The sequence below is a fragment of the Lagenorhynchus albirostris genome, chromosome 3, assembly GCF_949774975.1.
Source record: "Lagenorhynchus albirostris chromosome 3, mLagAlb1.1, whole genome shotgun sequence".
In the NCBI taxonomy this organism is placed as follows: Eukaryota; Metazoa; Chordata; class Mammalia; order Artiodactyla; family Delphinidae; genus Lagenorhynchus; species Lagenorhynchus albirostris.
In genome coordinates, this window is record NC_083097.1 from 56800238 (window position 1) to 56821142 (window position 20905).

The window sequence follows — 20905 nt, forward strand, 5'->3', positions numbered from 1 at the left end:
CTGGCATGGAGTAAGCATTCTAGGTGGCGATTACTATTAAAAGTGAAATCTTGGGCTTCCCTGGTGGTGCAGTGGTTGGGAGTCCGCCTGCCGATGCAGGGGATACGGGTTTGTGCCCCGGTCCGGGAGGGTCCCGCATGCCGCGGAGCGGCTGGGCCGCTGAGCCATGGCCGCTGAGCCTGCGCGTCCGGAGCCTGTGCTCCGCGACGGGAGAGGCCCCAATGGTGAGAGGCCCGTGTACCGCAAAAAAAAAAAAAAAAAAAGTGAAATCTTGTCTTAGGATGAATCTTCAGTTGTAAAAGGGCATTTATATTTTTATGCTCTCAATGTTTAATGCTAAGTCACTTTTTAAGAATTAAATTGAGAATTTAAGATTTAAGAATTAATTTATACCAACAACAGCAATGTCTGGGTGCTTATTTTTCCATAGCCTCTTTCAAAGTTTTCTGCTGCTTCTTATACTTCTCTTACACACACTTTTAAATTTATTAAGTGTGAGATATTAGCTTATTGTTGTTTTAATGCAAATTTATTTAATTGCTATTGAAGGTATTTTTTAAAGTTTCCTCTTATTTGAATGCTGTTGGTGTCCTTTTGTTCTTTAGGGATTTGGTGTTAGGCTTTACCTTTGACTAAAGGCTGATGTATTTAAAATTCCATTAGCTCACTTGTCATATTTAGTACAAGTAATTCCCTAAGCCTGTTTCCTTTTTCAGCTTCCTTCCTTGATTTTCATTTTATAGACACTTAAAATGTTTATACAGTAATATATATCCATCTTTTTTTTCCACTTCTCTGTTTCTGCTCTTATTTTCCTTGTTATTTTCTTACAATTTGATTTGTTAATATTTAACTTCAAGGAGTATTCTCCTAAAAGGCAGAGACTGTTAGTCATCATTGTAACTACATGCCTAACCCAGTCCCAGAACGTAGTAGGCAACCAATAAACATTTGTGGAATGTATGAGTAAGTAAAGGAACAACTGAATTGGCCTCAGTAGTCCACAGACCACACAAATCTGGGATAACATAATAAGGTCACATTTTCTTTAACAGCCAAATCACAAAAACCATGAAGCTACATTCCATAAGCTTTAAGAAACCCATTCTTCCTTGGGATTTCCTTCCCGCAGACCTATTACACGTCCCCCTAAATCAGTTCTCCTGATCATTTAGCACCACTGTTGGAGTCTAGCAGGTCCCTCCTGCCACGTGATAACCAGCTTCTCCAGAGCAACACTCTGCCCAGCCAGTTTCTCTGCTAGCATGGACACAGATATCGCCCTTCCTTCTCCAGGCACAGCTAAGATAATAATAAAACAATTAACAAAATCTACTGCAGATTCAGGAATGAAATAACAATACAGTGTACTACTGCTAGAAGGAATTCCTGTTAGAACACCCAATGTGGCAATGGCTAGCTCACCCCCACCAAGAGAAAATCTCCAGGCATCTCTACACTCTGGAATACTGGCCCTAAGAATCCCTGTGGTGGAAGTATGAGTGGGAGTGTGAATGTGTTTGTGCTTGTGTCTGTGGGCATAGGCGCGCATGTGTGTGTGTGCATACATGCACACATAGAAGAAAGAGAGATAGAGAGAGAGAGAGAGAGAGAGAGAGCTTTCCTCTTCAAACCCATGCCCTGTCTCATATGGCTGTTATGAAGATTAAGTGAGTTAAATTAAATAACTGACAGTAGGAACACCCACCCAGAGAGTATAATATGGCTCAAACAAGGCTATGATAAAGGTCAGCAGTGCATGTCCCAGGTCTGAGTTATTCTGTCTTAAATAACACTATGTGAAAGGCAGTAATGGTCCAATCCAAATATTAGTGTACCAAGTCCAGTCCTACTGATTCTCTTTCACACTTTTAATCTCCAGCATCAGGTCTACACAACCCTCTTGGCATAGTCCAGTATGACAATCTCCTGTAAACAATTAGATGGACAAAACATCCTTTCTTTCTTCTTTCTTTTCTTTTCTTTTTCTTTCTTTTTCTTTCTTTCTTTCTTTCTTTCTTTCTTTCTTTCTTTCTTTCTTTCTTTTTTTTTTCTATTCTATTCTATGTTTTCCAAAATAAACACTATTTTGCAAGGACAGTTCAGCCTAAATCCATATTCCAGGGTACTATAGTTTGAATGTTCGAATCCCCCCAAAATTCATGTGTTGAAATCCTAATACTCAATGTGATGGTATGAGGAGGTGGGACCTACGGGAAGGTGCTTAAATTATGAAGGAGGAGCCCTCATGAATGGAATTAGTGCCTTATAGAAGAAGCTCTAGCGATATCCTTAGCCCTTTCCACTATATGAAGATACAATGAAGTCTGGCATGGCAGAAGAAGGTCCTCACCAGACCATGTTGGCACCATGATCTCAGACTTCCAGCCTCCAGAACTGTGAGAAATAAGTTTCTATTGTTTATAAGCTACTCAGTCTGGTACTTTGTTATAGCAGCCCAAACAGACTAAGACACAGAGATATATTTTTCCCCTCTGATTCCAAAAGGACATACGCCAGCCAAGAAACCCAAAGTTGTCAGCTTACGGGAGACTTCAATTTCCTCCAAAAGCAACAAGTGAGTGTTTGTTCTACATTTGTGTAAGTAAAAAGATCCATTCTTATGATTTTCCCAAAACAAAGAAAGTCTTTTCCAAAGACGAATTGATGACTCCACCCCAGAAGAAGAAAATAGATGGCAACTTGTAAATGATTTAATGCCAGCTTTCAAAAACAGTAAAGTCCTGATGGGCAGCTTCTTGCAGAAGGGATAAAAATGTAGTATGAGGTCTAAGTTTATTTTTCTTCACATTAATATGTGGTTTCCTTGCCAGTTCTTAAATATGACTACTTTCTCCAACATTTGGGTAGACTGAGTTAATATATTAAACTTACATTATATGCAGACTAGGTTTTCTATTCCTTTCCATTACCCTTTACTCCATTTTTGAACTAATGCCATGTCATTTCCATACGTTTCCTCTGAAATTCTAGTACCTAGCAAAGATAGTTCCTCCTCATTGTTCTTTTTTTCCCCATAGTGTAATATTTGATAATTCTGCCAATTTGTTTTTCCAAAACAGTTTTGGAATCATTTTATTGAGCTCTATGAAGTATTCTTTGGTTTTTAATGGGCTTATGTTAAATCTATACATTAATTCAGGAAATATCATTTCTGCTATCCACAGTCATGCTATGTCTCTGCGTTCATTTGCTTTTCTGAATTCTTTCATTAAAGTTTTTTTATAGTTTATTTTATGTGCCTTGAACATTTTATATTAACTTCTGCATATTTTATAATTCAGTGACTTTGTGAATATGATCTCTTTTTAGTTACCTTTCCTAGCTGGTTTTTACTGATATTTAGGAAAGATATACATGTTTACAGATTTATCTTGTATTTTCCCATTGCACTGAATGCTTTTAACATCGTAAATAGTTTTGTGGAGGATGGGAATGGCTTAATTTAGGTCTTCTATTTCTTAAAATAACATTTTTGTTTCCTCTCCCCCACCCCAATATTTAGTTTTCATTTCTTCTGGAGATTGTACTGGGATAAAAAAAAATTTCTAGCATTATAATGGAAAATAATAGTGAAAAACAGCACCTTTGTTTTGTTCATTTTTTAAAAGGGAATGTGGCTAGATTTGCTCTACCATTTACAAAATCAACTTTTATTTTCAAATTCTTAGTTTTTCCTTTTTTATATCAAGAAAGAACAACCCTATTTCTCACTTTCAAGGTGTTTAAGACTGGATATTGAATTTTATCAAATATCACTTGGGGCTTTTATTGATATGACTGTATGATGTTATTATTGAAGTTATTGATATGTGGTTTTAATTTTGATAGTTTTTCTTTCATTGAATTACTCATTAATTCAGAGAGAATTTCCCTGATGCCCTAATCTTGAGTAGCCTCTCATCAGTCTTTATCACATCCCCTATTCTATTCTCTTCATGGCAGTTATCACTGTCAGGAATTATCTTGTTTATTTGTTTACATGTTTATGTCTGTTCTTATGTATGGGGCCCTTACTGGTATTTCTGCTTTGAAACCCTTACTGATCAGATCATCACTGCCATATTAAATTGTGATATACCCTGATCTAACGTTATAGAACTATCTTAGAGCTGATGGAATCCAAATCTACTCCCTAAATCCTGGCTTTCCCTGCAGATCTATTTGCAAGTCATCTCTGGGCAGAAGTGGTCTTTCACTCAGGCGAGAGCACTGCATGGAATTAATATTCCTCAATTTCTGAGCTAAAGTTCTGACCTGCTGTTAAGTTTTGCTACCCACTGGACACAGTGAGACCAGGGATTTATATATACTTTTATTCAGAGATTGTGCAAAAAAGAACCCATCATCCTTAATTTTTTTTAGCAAAATATAAACTATTTCTAAGCAAATAAGATCAAAATATCAGCACTAGATAAGAAGTAACACTTGGATTTCAGCCTAGATATTTTCACTTAATGTACCATTGACCTTGGTCAAGTTATCTATCCTTTTAGATTCATCTTTCTAAAATGAGAGAACTGCATTAGATTTATCAATGCCTTCTAGCTGCAATTCCAAATGAACAATTTATTAGAGAAAATACATAAAATCAATATCAATAAACTATTCTTTTTATATCTAAGTAGTTACAATAAACCTTGGTAAACCTTCAGGCACTGCTCTTTTACCAGAATATGTTGGTAGCTTGGTGGGATTTTTGTGCCCTAGCAACAGATCATCTTTTCCAGTTAAATCCCATGAATCAAATGATTTAGAGACGCACTTCTCCAGTGGAGAACTCTAAGGTAGTCTCCCTAGCCCCTCTGCTTATTCTAGAAACTGCTCTTCCTTCTCTCTTATCCCCTCCCACTACAATGCAGCCACAGCAGGACAGCCCTACTGCAACATGACCCTTCCTTCTAGCCACAGTTAATTACTTGTGGTCCAAGTTGGGTTTCTCACTCAGTCAAGGCCAGTACGTCCCATCCCCAGGAATTTAAGTCTTAGATAGGAAAAAGATGGAGAGTTGGTCCCTAATGCTTGAAGCCATAAAATGTAAACCTTGGGTATACCGGGCAGCCATGTTCCCCATGGGAAAGATGTCTATATAAACAAAAGGCAAACAGAGAGTCTGACATTTCTGGTCCGTAGACAAGCTGTATTCCTATCACTAGAATAGGTTGTTCAACTCTTTTTTGAGAAATAATCCAGTATACTTTCAATAAGTTCTTTTTGCCTTAGGTGATCAAAATCTGGTTTGCTTGCCTTCCTCCCCAAGCCCCAAATCTAAAGTAACACAACTTCTATCCAAATAAATTGAACTCTCTCATCTTCAGATAATCTCCCGGCCAGGGATGACTGCTTCTTTCATAGCCCTGTCCATCTCTATGACTTCTATAATACTGCCTTGAGTCATCTGCTCACATTCCTCCATTCTTTTAAATTGAAAGATTTCCATTAGCTTAACTACTAAACGATATACTTTCTCCAGCTAAAATTGACCTGTATGACTTAGAGATATTTTTAGCTTGTTTATTTCACTTCTGAGCCTTTCTCCTTCAGATTCTGTTGCACAGGAGTACTATAGTTTCCTGTAAAAGAAAATTCTATAGACACAGTTCAGTAAAAACAAGTAAATATATATATATATATATATATATATTCTGTTGCACCTGTAAGATGGATCTTAATTTCATCTACTCAGATCTTGAATTGAGAGGAAAAAAACGATGTGTGATACTTTACAAGAAATAATCCTTTGAACCAAACAACTTAAGATATACTAGAATCATGGTAAATCATCAAAATAGCAGTGTGATGGCATCCTGTCTCCTCAGCAATCCAAATTCCAGTATTACATCCATTTGTAACAATGTAAATATGCACTCCACATAGTATTGGAAAACCCTTCTGAGGAAGGAACACAAATACACAAATTATTTGAGCAAAAATGTTACTAACCAGCATAGAAAAAAAAGAGTTAATGAGAAAATGGGAAAGGTATTAAGGGATATGAATTAATAGCTTATCCACAACTATTACTGAAATAGTCCTTTGTTTTGATTTTTTTAGATGTCTTACTGGCTTATATGTTCTTCATAACAAAATTCCCTAATGGTTTTTCTTTCTAATTTTTGTGAATATCTATCCCCTCAGAAAAATCCAATTCCAAGATGAGAAATCTTCTGTTCAGTCCTTAGGGACCATGAAATATGTTTACCCCCATAGGCAACACAAGTCCTGTGCAATGCAGGCAGAGCTTTCATGCCTTAAAATTCATTTCTCTGACTGTACAATCATTACCAGTATAAGCAAAGCAAATCCAAATTACCATTTCCACTTCAGGCCAACTAGAGAAGAGACAGCCCTCATTTTAGAATTCTTTAAATCTTCCCCACCAGGAGGGCTAGAAAAAGCATAGCATACAGAATCACAAATTGGTCTTTTGACAAACTGCCAACTAGTGACTCTTGAAAAAACAACAGTGAACATTAAGGACAAAACAAAAGTAATAGCTGAGAGATGAAGTTGCAAACTGAACTAAAACTGCAGAGGGAGCAGGGGGAAAAGGAGCCAGTCCAGCATACATGTAACTTCAGAGCCCCAAGAGAAAATTTCATAAGGATACCTTTTATTGCTTTAAAATATATGAATAAATATCTTTGTAGCAGAAAGTCCTCATGGTTTGGTGAAATTCTTTGGATGCTTGGATATTATGACCCCAAAATTTCTGGTGCAGAAATTAAAAGTTAGAAAAAGACTTTACCATTTTCTGTCTCAAGGGATGATTTATTTTCAAAGTTATGAATATACACTTATCTATAAATTTTACTCTAATAATCTGTGTTTAAAAATATAAATCTTTCTGGACAGAATGTCTTTATTCTATTAAAGCTGCTAATCAATTTGTAACTTAATTTTGTGAAGAATTTTCATGACATACCAAACGTGAAAAATTACATGGCAGTTTATTTGGATCAATTTCATGTAATTCCCTATGGGCTATAACAAAATCATAACACTGACTCCTAAAATATGACTGGAATTAAACCTAAATTTAATTTTAAAATACTTAATTCCCAGTTGCTAACCTACTGACTCAAAATGACACACATTGAAATACTCTCTTTCTTACTCAAAATTAAAAATGAAACCATGTCCAGTATAACATCTAACAGCTACTTTTTAAAAGTAGAATCAAAAATTCTAGTTTAACTTGTTAGACATATTTTTCTCTTTTCTGAAATCCCCTGAAAATGACAGTAAAAGAAATTTTTTTTTAAGGTATAAATTCACAAGCACAAAGACAGCTGGAAAGACACTATAGCAGACAAGAAATGTTAACAAATTTGGGGAGATGGAAAGCAGATGAAGAAGTGGAAACTGGCTTAAAAGAGAAGAGAAATCTGAAATCGAAGTGCCTAATGCCAAACTGAAGCAAGCTGAGTCTCTCCATAGAGCCCAGGAAGGGCTCAGGAATTGGAGGTACTAAAAAAGGCAGAGACGCAGAGTGGCCCTGACAACAGGAGAACTGGTTGAAGAGAACACTGGAACCCTCCCCTCCTCTATGAAGCCAGATGACTACTCTTTCTTGTCTCACCTTAAGAAAATGGTAATAAGTGAACCAAAGAGGCCCCAGACTTGAGGACTCCAGGCACAGTAGAACACAAGGATGGCACCAAAATGAAAATAAAGGACTAATCAGGGTTAGGCATAATGAACAATGAGACCTCCCACTTCCATCCTTAAAACCTGTTCCTGGTCACAGAACACCAGGAGCCAGGCTTATTTCCCCCAATCAAGACATCAGAAAAGTTGTTGACACAAAAGCTTTCTCAGTGCCCCATCGCACTATGGAGATGCCCACCTGTCCACAAATTCCTCCATCACAACAGAGCCTACAATCTGCTTTTCAGTGCCTTACTCTTAAATACGTTTGGATGGAGAGCCAAGTCTCACCAGACATTTAAGGAAAGCTCCAAAATGAAAGGTAGAGACAAACATAAAAAGAAGAACTTGGGGGGTAGGGAGGGGCAGAATGCAGGCAATAGAAGAAAACTTTGTTTTGTAACTCTGATTAATATCCTCCAAGAGGTGAGAGGACTAACCCAGTCTTTTCCATCCATAAAAAAGCTGGATCTGAGATAACTTTAGGTAGCATTCGCACTAAGTTTTGCCACTATTTGCCGTTATTTCTGCCTTGCTGGGTTTAGACAATCTGCCCAATTCCTCTTTAGTAGAGTATAACACAAACACTCAAAACATTTATCAAAAAATAAACATTTTTAAAGAAAAAAGTTCACATTCCTCTATCATACTGCTAATAATGTTAGTATAATTAGCATTATTTTCAATTCACCTGGAAAAATTCTTACCCTTTCCAAATAGCTGGCATTTATTGAGTGCTTACTTTGTAGTAGGTGCTATGACAAAACCTTTACAAGCATAGTCTCTTTTAATCCTCTCAACAACCCTAGTCAGTGGGTACAACTTATATATATATATATATATATATATTTTTTTTTTTTTTTCCTTTTTTTTCTCTACTTGGGCCTCTCACTGTTGTGGCCTCTCCCGTTGCGGAGCACAGGCTCCAAACGCGCAGGCTCAGCGGCCATGGCTCACGGGCCCAGCCGCTCCGTGGCATGTGGGATCTTCCTGGACCAGGGCACGAACCCGTGTCCCCTGCATCGGCAGGCGGACTCTCAACCACTGCGCCACCAGGGAAGCCTGGTACAACTAATATTTTCATCACACAGATGAAGAAACCAAGGATTCCAAAGGTCAACTGACATCTCCAAGATGACAAAGCCAGGATTTGAATCTAGATATGCCTGGAACTAAAGGTTTGCCTTTAATCTCCCTGGTCACTACTTCTTAAAAAATTTTTAAAAGAAAATCAAAGTTGTATTATGAGGGTACAGGAGAGGGAGTAAATGGTAAACTGGTAATATGTGTCTCTTGATGGATGTGCTCCTCAAAAGTTTTTTAAGTTGAAGATAAATACAGACCTAGAAATATTACAAAGGGAGCAGAGCTGTCCTCCTAGACAGAGCCTCACACAGGTCCCTTAACTTGATAGGGTATCGATAGGGTTACCACGGCCCAGTGGTGGGGGTCCTTAGTGCTGTTCCAAAAGAAGGTGCACAGCAAGATAAGGGGTCATCTGGAAAGAGTCTAAACCCAAAGGCACATCTCCCTTTCAGGACCAAACTCTCGTTAACAAAATGTGGGGAGACACATGCATAAGAACCAGAGTATCAGTCCATGTCCAAATACGATTAGAATGTTGTTTCTCCAATCATCAAATTTATGTGGGAAGTGAAGTTATAATCAGAAGGTTGCTTAGTAGCATGGAAACAAATCCAAGGAGTTAGGTTCTCTTAATGTTTCACCAAGCTAGTCATCCATTCATCCATTTATTTTTCCATTCACTAACTATTTATTGAGTACCTACTTTATGCCTGGCATTGTTCTTAATACTGAGAATGTGATTATTAGTAAGATAGACAAAGTTCCCACTCTAAAGGAGTCTGCATTTTAGTGAAAGAGATGGACAACCTCAAACAGAGAATGTGATTTTAGATACTGATACATGCTATGAATAAAATTAAGCATGGTAAGAAGATAGAGGTTTAATAGTGTGGTCAAGGAATAATATCTACCAGGATCTTTGAGATCTGAAGAGGTAAGAGAGATCATTGTGTTAAGTCCTGGGGGGATAGCAATCTAGCAGAGGAAACAGCAAGTGTAGACAGCCTAAGGTGGAGATGAGCTCACTATGTTTGAGGGACAGTGTGGCTGGAGCCCAGTCAGAAAGCAGTAGACAGTTAGAAGATGAGGTCAGAAAGTTGGTGAGGGCCAGATCAAGTAGGGCTTTATAGCTATGATAAGGATTTAATTCTAGGAGTTATTGGAAGCCATTGGGGAAGTTTTCAGAATGACAGAATCCAATTTCTGGGAGTCAGGCCTTGGAATGGAATGAGAGGAAAACAAACTTTTCTTTGGGAGTGGGGTTAAGCCTAGATGCTAAGCTACGTATGTGTCATATGACAAGTGACAAAGTTCTAGCTAATGACAAATGAAAGTGGTGTGTGAAACTTTCTGAAAGGGAGGGTCCTATACCTCTCCTTTTTGTTCTCCTTCCCAGTGGCTGGGATGTGGATGTAAATGGCTAAGCTGAAATCTGGTATTCCATATTAGACCTTGAGAAAGGAGCTTCATATTAAGGATGGAAAAGTAGCAAGATAGAGAAGCCTACATCCCTGATAATTATGAATCTTCCAGACCAGATGTGAACTGCCTCTGTTTACATGAGAGATAAATTACTATCTTGTTATAAGTTTTCTGTCACTTGCAGCTGAATATAATCCTAACTAACATACTTCGTTCTTAGCTTGTTTGAGACTGCACAATCATTAGAAATTTCAGGTCACAACATTGACTCAAGTCTTCTCAGCAACACTGATGGAACATACTGGTCCCTATTTATAGTTTATAATAGGTTCTTCATAACTTGGCAGATTGCTCATTGTGGCACCCAAATTCCACTTAGTGGAGCCCTAGTTTATCACTGAGGTCTGCATCTTTTATTCTGGTTGATGACTTGATTGGATGTTGTGTTTCTTTGGCTCTTAAGATACACAGATGCATTCTCCCTTCAACCCTAAAAAGACTTTTGAACTGGATGGAATCTTGAATTCTTTCTTAACTTAGAATCCCACAACTCTTACAAACATTAAAATCATAACCGGTTTAATTCTGGAAAAGTTTTGGATCCAGTGGAGAGCGAGAGGTTGAAGATACAGGTTAGAGAAGGCTAGAAGAAGATGAAGCAGAGAGAATGAACTTTGCTAGAAGAAATCATGGATTAGCTTTTTTTCATTCATTATTCTCTGGAGATTCATCCAAGCTGTTATGTGTATCAATAGTTTGTTTCTTTTTATTGCTGACTAGTATTCCGTGGTATGAATATATCACAGTTTTGTTAACCATTCATCCACTGAAGAATATCTGGGTGGTTTCCAATTTGGGGCTATTACAAATAAAGCTACTATAAACATTCATGGACAGGTTTTGTGTGCAAGTAAGTTTTTGTTTCTCTGGGATAAATGCTCAAGAGTGCAATTGCTGGGTCATAGAGTAGTCGCATGTTTAGTTTTTTAAGACAGTGCCAAACTGTTTTCCAGAGGGGCTGGACCATTTTATATTCCCAATAGCAACATATGAGTGATTCATTTTCTTTGAATTCTCATCAGATTTTGGTGTTGTTATTATTTATTATTATTTTTTTAGTTTCAGCCATTCAGAGGGGTGTGTAGTGATATCTCATCACCTGGGTTTAATTTGCATTACTCTGATGGCTAATGTTGACTGGTTTTCGAACACTGATTTAGCCTTGCATCCCTGGAATAAACCCCATTTGGTCATTGTATATAATTCTTTTTATATATTACTGAATTTTATTTGCTAATATTTTGTTAAGAATTTTTGAGTCTATGTTGAGTCTATATTTGAATCTATGAGAGATACTGGTTTGTAGTTTTCTTTTTTATACCATATTTGTCTGTTTTGGTATCAGGGTAACAGTAGCAACACAAAATGAGTTAGGAAGTGTTTTCACTTCTCTTTTTCTAGAAGATATTGTGTATAACTGGTATTAACTCTTTAAATGTTTGGTAGAACTCTCCAGTGAAACCATCTGGGCCTGGAGATTTCTTTTGGGGGGAGTTTTGAAATTATGAATTCAACTTCCTTAATAGTTATAGCACTATTTCAAATTATATATTTCATGTTGGTGAGTTATGGTAATTAGTACTTTTCAAGGAATTGGCATTTCATCTATGTTCTCACATGTATGTGTGCTGAGTTGTTCATAATATTCCTTTATCATCCTTTTGATTTCTGCAGGGTCTGTAGTGATATCCCCTGTTTCATTCCTGAGTTTTTGGTAATTTGTGTCTTCTTTCTTTTTCAGCCTTGCTAGAGGTTTGTCAATTATATTGTTTTTTGTCCCAAGCAGCTTTTTGTTTCATTGATTTTCCTTATTGTTTTTCTGTTTTCAGTTTCAGTGATTTCTGCTCTTATCTTTATTATTTCCCTTTACTTTCAACCTGCTTATATCATATTTGAAGTGAGTTTCTTGTAGACTGCATATATTAATACTTGGGTCATAATTTTAATCCACTCCTGCCAATCAAAATACAATGATGTTTTTAGACCATTTATGTTTAATGTAATTGATATGTTAGGGCTGTCATTTCTTGTTTTCTGTCATTCTTTTTTTATTTTTTGCTTTTTTGCTTTCCCGTTGATTATTCACACTTTTTTTTTTTTTTCGGTACGCAGGCCTCTCACTGCTGTGGCCTCTCCTGTTGCGGAGCACAGGCTCCAGACGCGCAGGCTCAGCGGCCATGGCTCACAGGCCCAGCCGCTCTGCGGCATGTGGGATCTTCCTGGACCGGGGCACGAACCCATGTCCCCTGCATCGGCAAGCGGACTCTCAACCACTGCGCCACCAGGGAAGCCCTATTCACACATTTTTTGAATTGCATATAGATTTACCTATAATGTTTCTTAGTGTATTATTTTATATAGCTTATTTACTCGTTGCTTTAGGTATTACATTATATATATATTTAAATTACATATATTTATATATGATATATAATATATATAGTGTATGTATAACTCATCTGAGTATACTGGTGTTGTCATTTTACCAGTTCAAGTGAAGTGCAGAAACCTTATCTCCCTTTATGTCTCTTTACCTTCTCCATTTAAAAGTACAATTGTCTTAAATATTTCTTCTACATACATTCAGAATCATATCAATGTTATAAATTTTGCTTCAAGCACCAAATATAATTTAGAAGACTCAAGAAGAAGAAGGGAAACCTATTATATTTACCTGTATTTTTGCTCAATCTGTTCTTCTTTCTTCCTGTTCCTATATTCCTTCTTCTATACTTTCCTTCCTGCTTAGAGTACTTCCCTTAGCCATTCTTTTCGAAAAAGTCTGCTATTGACAAGATCTCTTAATTTTCCTTTATCTGAGAATGTCATGATTTTCCCTTCATTCCTAAACGGATATTGGTGCTGAATATAGGATTCTGGGTTGATAGTTCTTTCCTTTCAACACTTGAAAAACAGTATTATTTCCTTTTGGCCTCCATGGTTTCTGGTGTGAAATTCACTGTCGTTCATATAAGCTTTTATAGGTAAGGCATCATTTCTTGTTCCCTAAGCTTTCAGGGATTTTTCCTTTGTTTTGAATTTTTAGAAGTTGAACTATGTGTCTTGGCATGGATTTTTTTTTTTGGATTTATCTTATTTGGGTTTCATTTGTCTTATTTTTTTAAATAACAGCTTTACTGAGATATAATTTATATACCATAAAATTCACCCTTTTAAAGTTTACCATAAAGTAAACTTTATAGTATATTCATGGGGTTGTGCAACCTCCACTGTCTAATTTTAGACTGCTTTCATCCTCTCCAAAAGAAACCTCTGATACATACTGGTAGTCACTTTCTATTTCCCCTCTTCCAATCCTTGGAAACTACTAATCTACTTTCTGTCTCTGTAAATTTGCGTATTCTAGATATTTCATATAAATGTAATCATACAATACATGGTCCTCTCTATTGGCTTCTTTCATTTAGCAAAATGTTTTCCTGGTTCACTCAAATTGTAGCATGTATTAGTACTTTATTCATTTTTTAAATACCAATTAATATTCCATTGTATGGATATACTATATTTTGTTTATTCATTAATCAATTGATGGACATTTGAGTTGTTTCCACTTTTTGGCTATTACAAATAATGCTGCTATGAACATTTGTTCATAAGCTTTGTGTAGACATATGTTTTCATTTCCATTAGGAGTGGAATTGCTGGATGTTGTGGTAACTCTGTGTTTGTTTGAAGAAAGGCCAAACTGTTTTCCAAAGTAGCTGTAGCATTTTACATCCCCCCCTTCCCCACATCCTTGTCAATATTGTTATTATCTGTGCTTCTCACTATAGCTATCTTAGTGGGTGTGAGGTTGTGTCTCATTGTCTTGATTTGCATTTCCCTAATAGCTAATGATGTTGAGTATCTTTTCAAATGCTTATGGGCAGTTTGTATATTTTATTTGGAGAGATGTCTATACAGATTCTTTGCCCATTTTTATTTTGGTTATCTGTCTTTTTATTATTGAGATATGAGTTCTTTATTCTAGAAAAAGTCTCCTATATGTGACTTGCAAATATTTTTTTCCCATTCGATGGGTAGTCTTTTCACTTTCTCTCTTTATGGTGTCCTTTGAAGCACAAAAGTTTTAAATTTTGTTGAAGTCCAATTTATCTAGTGCTTTCTTTTGTTGCTTGTGTTTTTGATGTCATATCTAAGAAGTCTTTTCCTAACTCAAGGTCACAAAGATCTACTTCCATGTTTTCTTCCAAGTATTTTACAGTGTTACCTCTTAAATTTAGTTCTATGATCCATTTTGAGTTAATTTTTGTATATGGTATGAGGCAGGGGTCCAATTTTCCTCTTTTGCAGGTGGATACTCAGTTGTCCCAGCACTATTTGTTGAAAACTGTCTTTCCCTCATTTAGTTGTTTGGGCACTTTTGTTGAAAATTTGCTCATCTTCTTAAATCTGTAGGTTTATGTCTTTTGTCAAATTTCAGAAGTTTTCAGCCATTATTTCTTTGAGTATTTTTAGCCCCACCTTCTTTCCTTTCTCCTTCCAGGACTCTGATGACACAAATGTTAGGTCTTTTGTTATAGTCACTCAACTCCAGGAGACTGTGTTCATTTTTTTAAAATCTATTTTCTCTCTATTGTTAGATTGGGTAACTTCTATTTTTCTTTCTACAAGTTCACTAATTCTTTTCTTGTACTCCTCCATTGTGTTGTTAAACCCATCCACTTAGTTTTTTACTCCAATTATTGTATTTTTTAGTTCTAAAATTTCCATTTGGTTCTTTTTTATATCTTCTACTACTTTGCTGAGATTTTCTATTTTTTCTCTGTTTCAAGTGTTTTTGTAGTTGTTCATTGAAGCATTTTCTGCTTTAAAATCTGTCAGATACTCTAACATCTCTATCATCTTGGTTTTATCATTTATTGCCTTTTTTATATAGTTTGAAATCTTCCTAGTTCTTAACATGACAATCGATTTTCAATTGAAATCTAGACATTTAGGATATTGTGCCATGAGATTTTAGATCTTATTTAAATCTTTTGTTTTAGCTGGCTTTTTCTGACACAGCAATGCAAGTGGAAGTGGGGTTGGGGAGCATACACCACCTTATTACTGCCAGGTTGGGGGAGAAGTCCAAGTTCCCCACTTGGCCTCCACTGACACCCAAGGTGGGAGGCTCCTCATTACTGGCTAGTGGGATGAAAGTTCTAATTCCCTACTTAACTTTATCTGACATGAGAAGAGGGGAGGGGGTTTGGGGCACCTTGTTATAGCCTGCTGAGGGTGGAAGTCTAGGCTTTCCACCAGACCTTTGCTGGCATGAGTTGGGGGGGGGTGTCACATTTGGGTTTTTTTCATAGTTTTTGTCTGGAGTAGAGCATTTATTGTCTAAATGTTTTCTATCTGCTATACTGCCCCTTTACTGGTCCTTCAGCTAAAGAGAGCAATACTTTGTTGGGCCTTTTTTTGTCTGTACCATTGGCACTTCCAGGTAGCCAGCTTCTTCAGTTTCAAGTCTGGAACATATGAGGCAAAAAGAAAACCCAGGGAACTACCCATCATGTTCCTTGGGTTTCCAGGGCCCTAGATGGTCTGTCTTCTCTCCATCTTTCAGAGTCTTATGTTTGTTTTATGTGTAATATTCAAGGTTTTTCATTGTACTTAGTGAGAGGAAGAGGGAAAAGTAGGTCTACTCCATCTTCCCAGAAGCAGAAGTCTAAGTAGACCTTTCTATAAATAGAATCATATTTTAATCACTAGGAGATATTAATAGTTAAAGGAACTTTGAAGTTAATCCTCTCCCAGTTAATAATAGTTCCCTTGTGTATCTCTTCTGTACATTCAAACTATATCTTGGGTTTGCTTTAAATGAGAAATGCTTATAGATTATATACACATTTCTGAATATTGACTACAACTGTCCTCTTCCACTATTTGAATTAAATTCCTCTAAATAATTACTTTTTAAATGTTTTTTCCTTATTGCCAATCTGAACATATTTCAATGGAAGGCAATTCCTTAAACTGCCTAGTGTTAAAGGAATGAATGAGAATTCCCAACTTTCCAGAAGCATAAGATGGAAACAACATTTCTTAGAAGTTTTCTATTTTAGAAGCTTACCTGTATCTAATAGATTATTTCACTTCTCTTACTGAGTTTCTATATACTCACTAATAATTTACTATTAAAGATATTTATTTAATAACTTATGGATTTCCAGTCCTATTATTTTTTCAATAACCATTCCTCCTTCTCAAATATCTGCTCTTTTATACATATTAATACCTAGTAATGCTGTCTTTTATTGCCCTCTAACTATCTGCCAGGCACTCTGCTAATGCGCTCCTAATATACTTTCATATTTAATCCTGTTTAAAGCAAGGAAAGTGAAGCTCAGAAGGACTGAACTGAAAGTGTTTGCAAGTACATACAAGCCCTCTGCCTCCCAGCTTCATGCTTGTTTTGACAGTGCTACATCCTACAGAGTAAGCATCTTTTCCTTCCAAGGTGAAAGCTTATAGGTATGTTTTCTCCCTTAATGCTATTTTGTAATTTCTACCATTCTTTGATTTTTATCTCGGTCAATTTTTTTACCTAAGAAACAAATTTTAATACAGAAATTTAAAATATAAGATATCTGTAATAGGTTCTGAAGTTAAACTCAAAGTTTATTTACTGTTTTTAATTTCAGTATATATCATTAAAAAGTACTGACAATTCTTCAAAGTTTTATCACATAAGCATTGCAGGCCTGTATTTGGGTATAAAGAGAAAACACTACTGGGTAGCTGCTACTTCATGCACAAACTGTGCCAAGAAAAAACAAATAACAGGAAATATAAACTAAAATAAGCTGTGTTAATAAATCCTTGCTAATGATAAGAAGATTTACTGTTTAAAACATGTATTTTTAATTTAACCTAAAGGATAAAGATAAAAAGGCTACATGTATAAGTATCTCTTTATTCATTGCAGAACTATTTTATATTAAAATTTTAATCCACTTTCATTTAAATTTTATAAAAGGATGGATATTTAATTTGCCTAGTCTTAATTTCAAAATACTGGTAATCAATATTTTTTCTTTCAAAAAATTTTGGCCAATAAATCCTCTCGCATACACTAAATAATACTTCACTTCTTTCCAATCCATTTCAATTATTTCCAAACTATTAATCAGGTGAATTCCTTACTAATTACTTAATCAATAGTTCTTTACATCGGTCATTATTTGCTATTCCTACACATTTAAAAAGTATTCCTGTTATTTTTCTTTAGCAAAGTAGAATACAGATACCACATACACTCTTATTTGTACAGAACAAGGCTCCCTATTCCATGATGGAAATTTTCAAATGCAGAAATAAACCCTGTTTGTTATTTGGACACATATCCCTGCAGATACACTGAACTACCATTTAGGAAGGTTTACATTAAGATTTTTTTCTTGGTAATCTATTCCTATTTGGGGGGCCTCTTTTTGCTGTACACTACTGTATTCAACTGCTATCGAATTACCATCAGAAAATGTTAAAATCATAATTACGAATATTTTAGTTATTTAAAATTTTTTTCTTGCCATGTTCAATTTCCTAATGACAGAAATGGTCCTCTTTTTTTTTTAACGTGTTTACTGGACACACTTTACAATGGTGTGTTAGTTTCTGCTTTATAACAAAGTGAATCAGCCATACATATATATATATCCCCATATCTCCTCCCTATCCCACCGCTCTAGGTGGTCACAAAGCACCCAGGTGATCTCCCTGTGCTATGTGGCTGCTTCCCACTAGCTATCTATTTTACATTTGGTAGTGTGTATATGTCTATGCCACTCTCTCACTTCGTCCCAGCTTACCCTTCCTCCTCCCCGGGTCCTCAAATACATTCTCTAGTAGGTCTGTGTCTTTATTCCCGTCTTACCCCTAGGTTCTTCATGACTTTTTTTTTTTCTTAGATTCCATATATATGTGTTAGCATACGGTATTTGTTTTTCTCTTTCTGACTTACCTCACTCTGTATGACAGACTTTCGGTCCATCCACCTCATTACAAATAACTCAATTTCATTTCTTTTTATGGCTGAGCAATATTCCATTGTATATATGTGCCACATCTTCTTTATCCATTCATCTGTCTATGGACACTCAGGTTGCTTCCATGTCCTGGAGAAATGGTCGTTTTAAATTTTACTCAAAATTTAAGTTAAATAAACTTGTTCTTTCGTAAAATGATTGTTGTTGCAAACGAAAATTATTAACAAGTTTATTAACAAGTAAGATGTCTCAGTATAAAATCACTTCCTAGTATTGGTACTCTAATTTTATCTAGAATATGCCTGGAAGGCAACAATCACTACACATTTTCAAAACATAATATATACAGCACTTGCAAGTAGGATAGTCAAAACTGTTGGCCTTTTGACACATTGACCATGTGAGGAAGAATATCATCAGCGGCATCATCACCCTAGGAAATAATTATCTAGCGATGCAAATTTAAAATATTCACATACAGTAAATTTATATAGAAGAATACTATGGGGTAAGGGCACTGCGTTTATCTATTCACTACCATTATTATAATTGAGTATATAAAAAGTCTACCTCTCCCATTTTGAATTATTTTCTGTTCGGAAAATAGAAGACATTTTAATTTCTCGTGATGGGCGGTTACCGAGAGGAGGACTTGTTATTTCTAAGAGCAAGAACCTAGTTTTATATGAATACACGCCTGGAGACGTAAAACCTAATTTTAGAAGGCATTTAATTTCACCTACAAAGCAGTTGATGTGTTAGAAACAGCATACCTCAAAAGCTATCCTGCAATATTAGCAGAGGACCGTCCACCGAATCTATCCACTGAAGCCATTTCTATTTTTTACCAGCGGCGATGGAACTGTATTATTGTGGAATATGTGGCACGTTCGGTGTTTAATAGGCTCCCAGGGAAGGGCTGTCACTTTGGAGGTGGTCCTGAGGTATGGAAGTTGGGCTGGGGTAGGGTCGTCGCGCTCGGAGGCAGCCACACTTACAGGCCATTTTGGTCGAGGCCTCACAGGGCGGAGCAGCGTCCGTGCGGGTTCCTCCAGCGAGCCAGAGGCTCGGGCCCGCGCGCCGGCCGCAGGGGGCGCGAGCGGGAGCCCGGCGGCGCGCCGAAGCCCGAGGCTGCAGCGCGGGCTTAGAAACCGCTGCCACGCGCCGCCGGGCGTAGATCCATAGGCCCCGCAAGCCCCGGCCACGGTTTTCCCAGCCCCGCCGCCGTTGCCAAGGCGACAGCCGCCTAACGTTCCAGCGGCAGGCCCCGCCCACGCCCAATCAGACCGGCGCTAGCTGGAGCCCAGATTTTCTTTGTTCCGCAGCCATTTCAGGCCCCGGAGGGGAGGCAACGCCGCTTCGGCAGAGGGCCCGAGCGCCGGAGGCCTCTGGGATGGTGTGGGACCGGGTAGGTGGCGTGAGGGTGCGCGGCCCCGGACTGGAGGGCGGGAACGGAGGCAAGCTGTTCGGAAGCTGCCTGACGGGCCACGGGGAGAGGCGCCGGACCCGCCGCCGCATTCTCGGTGCCCGCCCTGCCGTTTGGAGCCCGGCGGCGGCGGCGGCGCGGTTCTAAGCCCAACAGCTGCCCGCCCGGACGTCCCTGGGGATCCGGACAGGGGGCTGGCGGCGGCGCTTCAGGTGTCCGAGGTTAGGGCCTGAAGCCCGTTAGGAGCGGTGGGAAGAGGGTGTGTTCCTCGGGGGGCCTTTGCCCCCGACCATTAAACCGCGGCGTTTCAGGGTCCTGGGTACCGCAGTCGCTGCCGTGGGACACCTGCTTCCCGAGGGTTCTGGGCACTGTCGGGCGCTGCCCCGGATGCCCGGTCTTTGTCCCCGCCCGGCCCCCTCTGCCCGGGTGTCCCTGGTCCACACAGACCATCGCCACCACACTCCGCTGGCTGATCGCTTTCTCCAGGCGGTTCTTTACACTTGGGGACTCATGGTTTCACGACATGTGTACATAATTTTAATGTTTGTAACTGTACGGGTTTTGCGTGGGTTTGTGTTTTTTGCGCTTTTGCCCTTTTGTACTTCTCTCACGCGAACGCGCCACAGGGAACTGCTGCTGAGAAGCGGACCCACGCCACAGTCAACCTGTTTTGGGCATGGCTTTCATCCTTCAAAAACAATCGCCTGTTATTTGTTTCCTGATTTTAAAAATCAACTGGATTTTGCAAGGATTGCTTACAGTTTAAGTCCGTTATCTTAACAATCGCTAATCAGTTCGGTTCTTCAGCAGATAAAAATGTAGAAATTTAAAGTTGGAGACTATCCACAAATTGATTTTGACAGTTGTATTAAGAAGCTCAGTAACGATCCTGCGTTGAAGCTCATGACTTCAATGATGAGTGCATAAATGGTGCTTTTCTTTTTTTTTTAATCTAAAGGAAAGATGTTTTTAAAATACAAATTGTATCGTGGAATAGGTATTTGAAACTGTAAGGTTGTAAAATGGCTGTCCTGACATGCTCATTATTAGGATAACAAGTTACTTTTGGATTTTAAGTTTCTCTGTTTTATTAAATTTTCATATTAGAATGGTAAATAAGTTATGCCTAATGAAGCAGGGGAGGATTCCGTCTTTTGAAAATGATTCTGTTTTCCACTTTCACTCCCTCCTGCACCCCATTCTTCTTAGAGAGTGACTATGCCAAGTTGAAAACTTGCAACTG

General features: G+C 37.8%; 1 protein-coding gene across 1 annotated transcript in view; it reads left to right on the forward strand.

Annotated features, from left to right (window-relative positions):
* Positions 1-19533: 19533 nt before the first annotated feature.
* The window catches only part of TNPO1 (transportin 1), an 85897-nt gene continuing 84525 nt past the window's right edge, over positions 19534-20905 (forward strand). Inside the window, exon 1 of the mRNA XM_060146314.1 lies at positions 19534-19644. Coding sequence (XP_060002297.1) covers positions 19630-19644 — 15 coding nt within the window. The 5' untranslated portion in view covers positions 19534-19629. The remainder of the gene's footprint in view (positions 19645-20905) is intronic.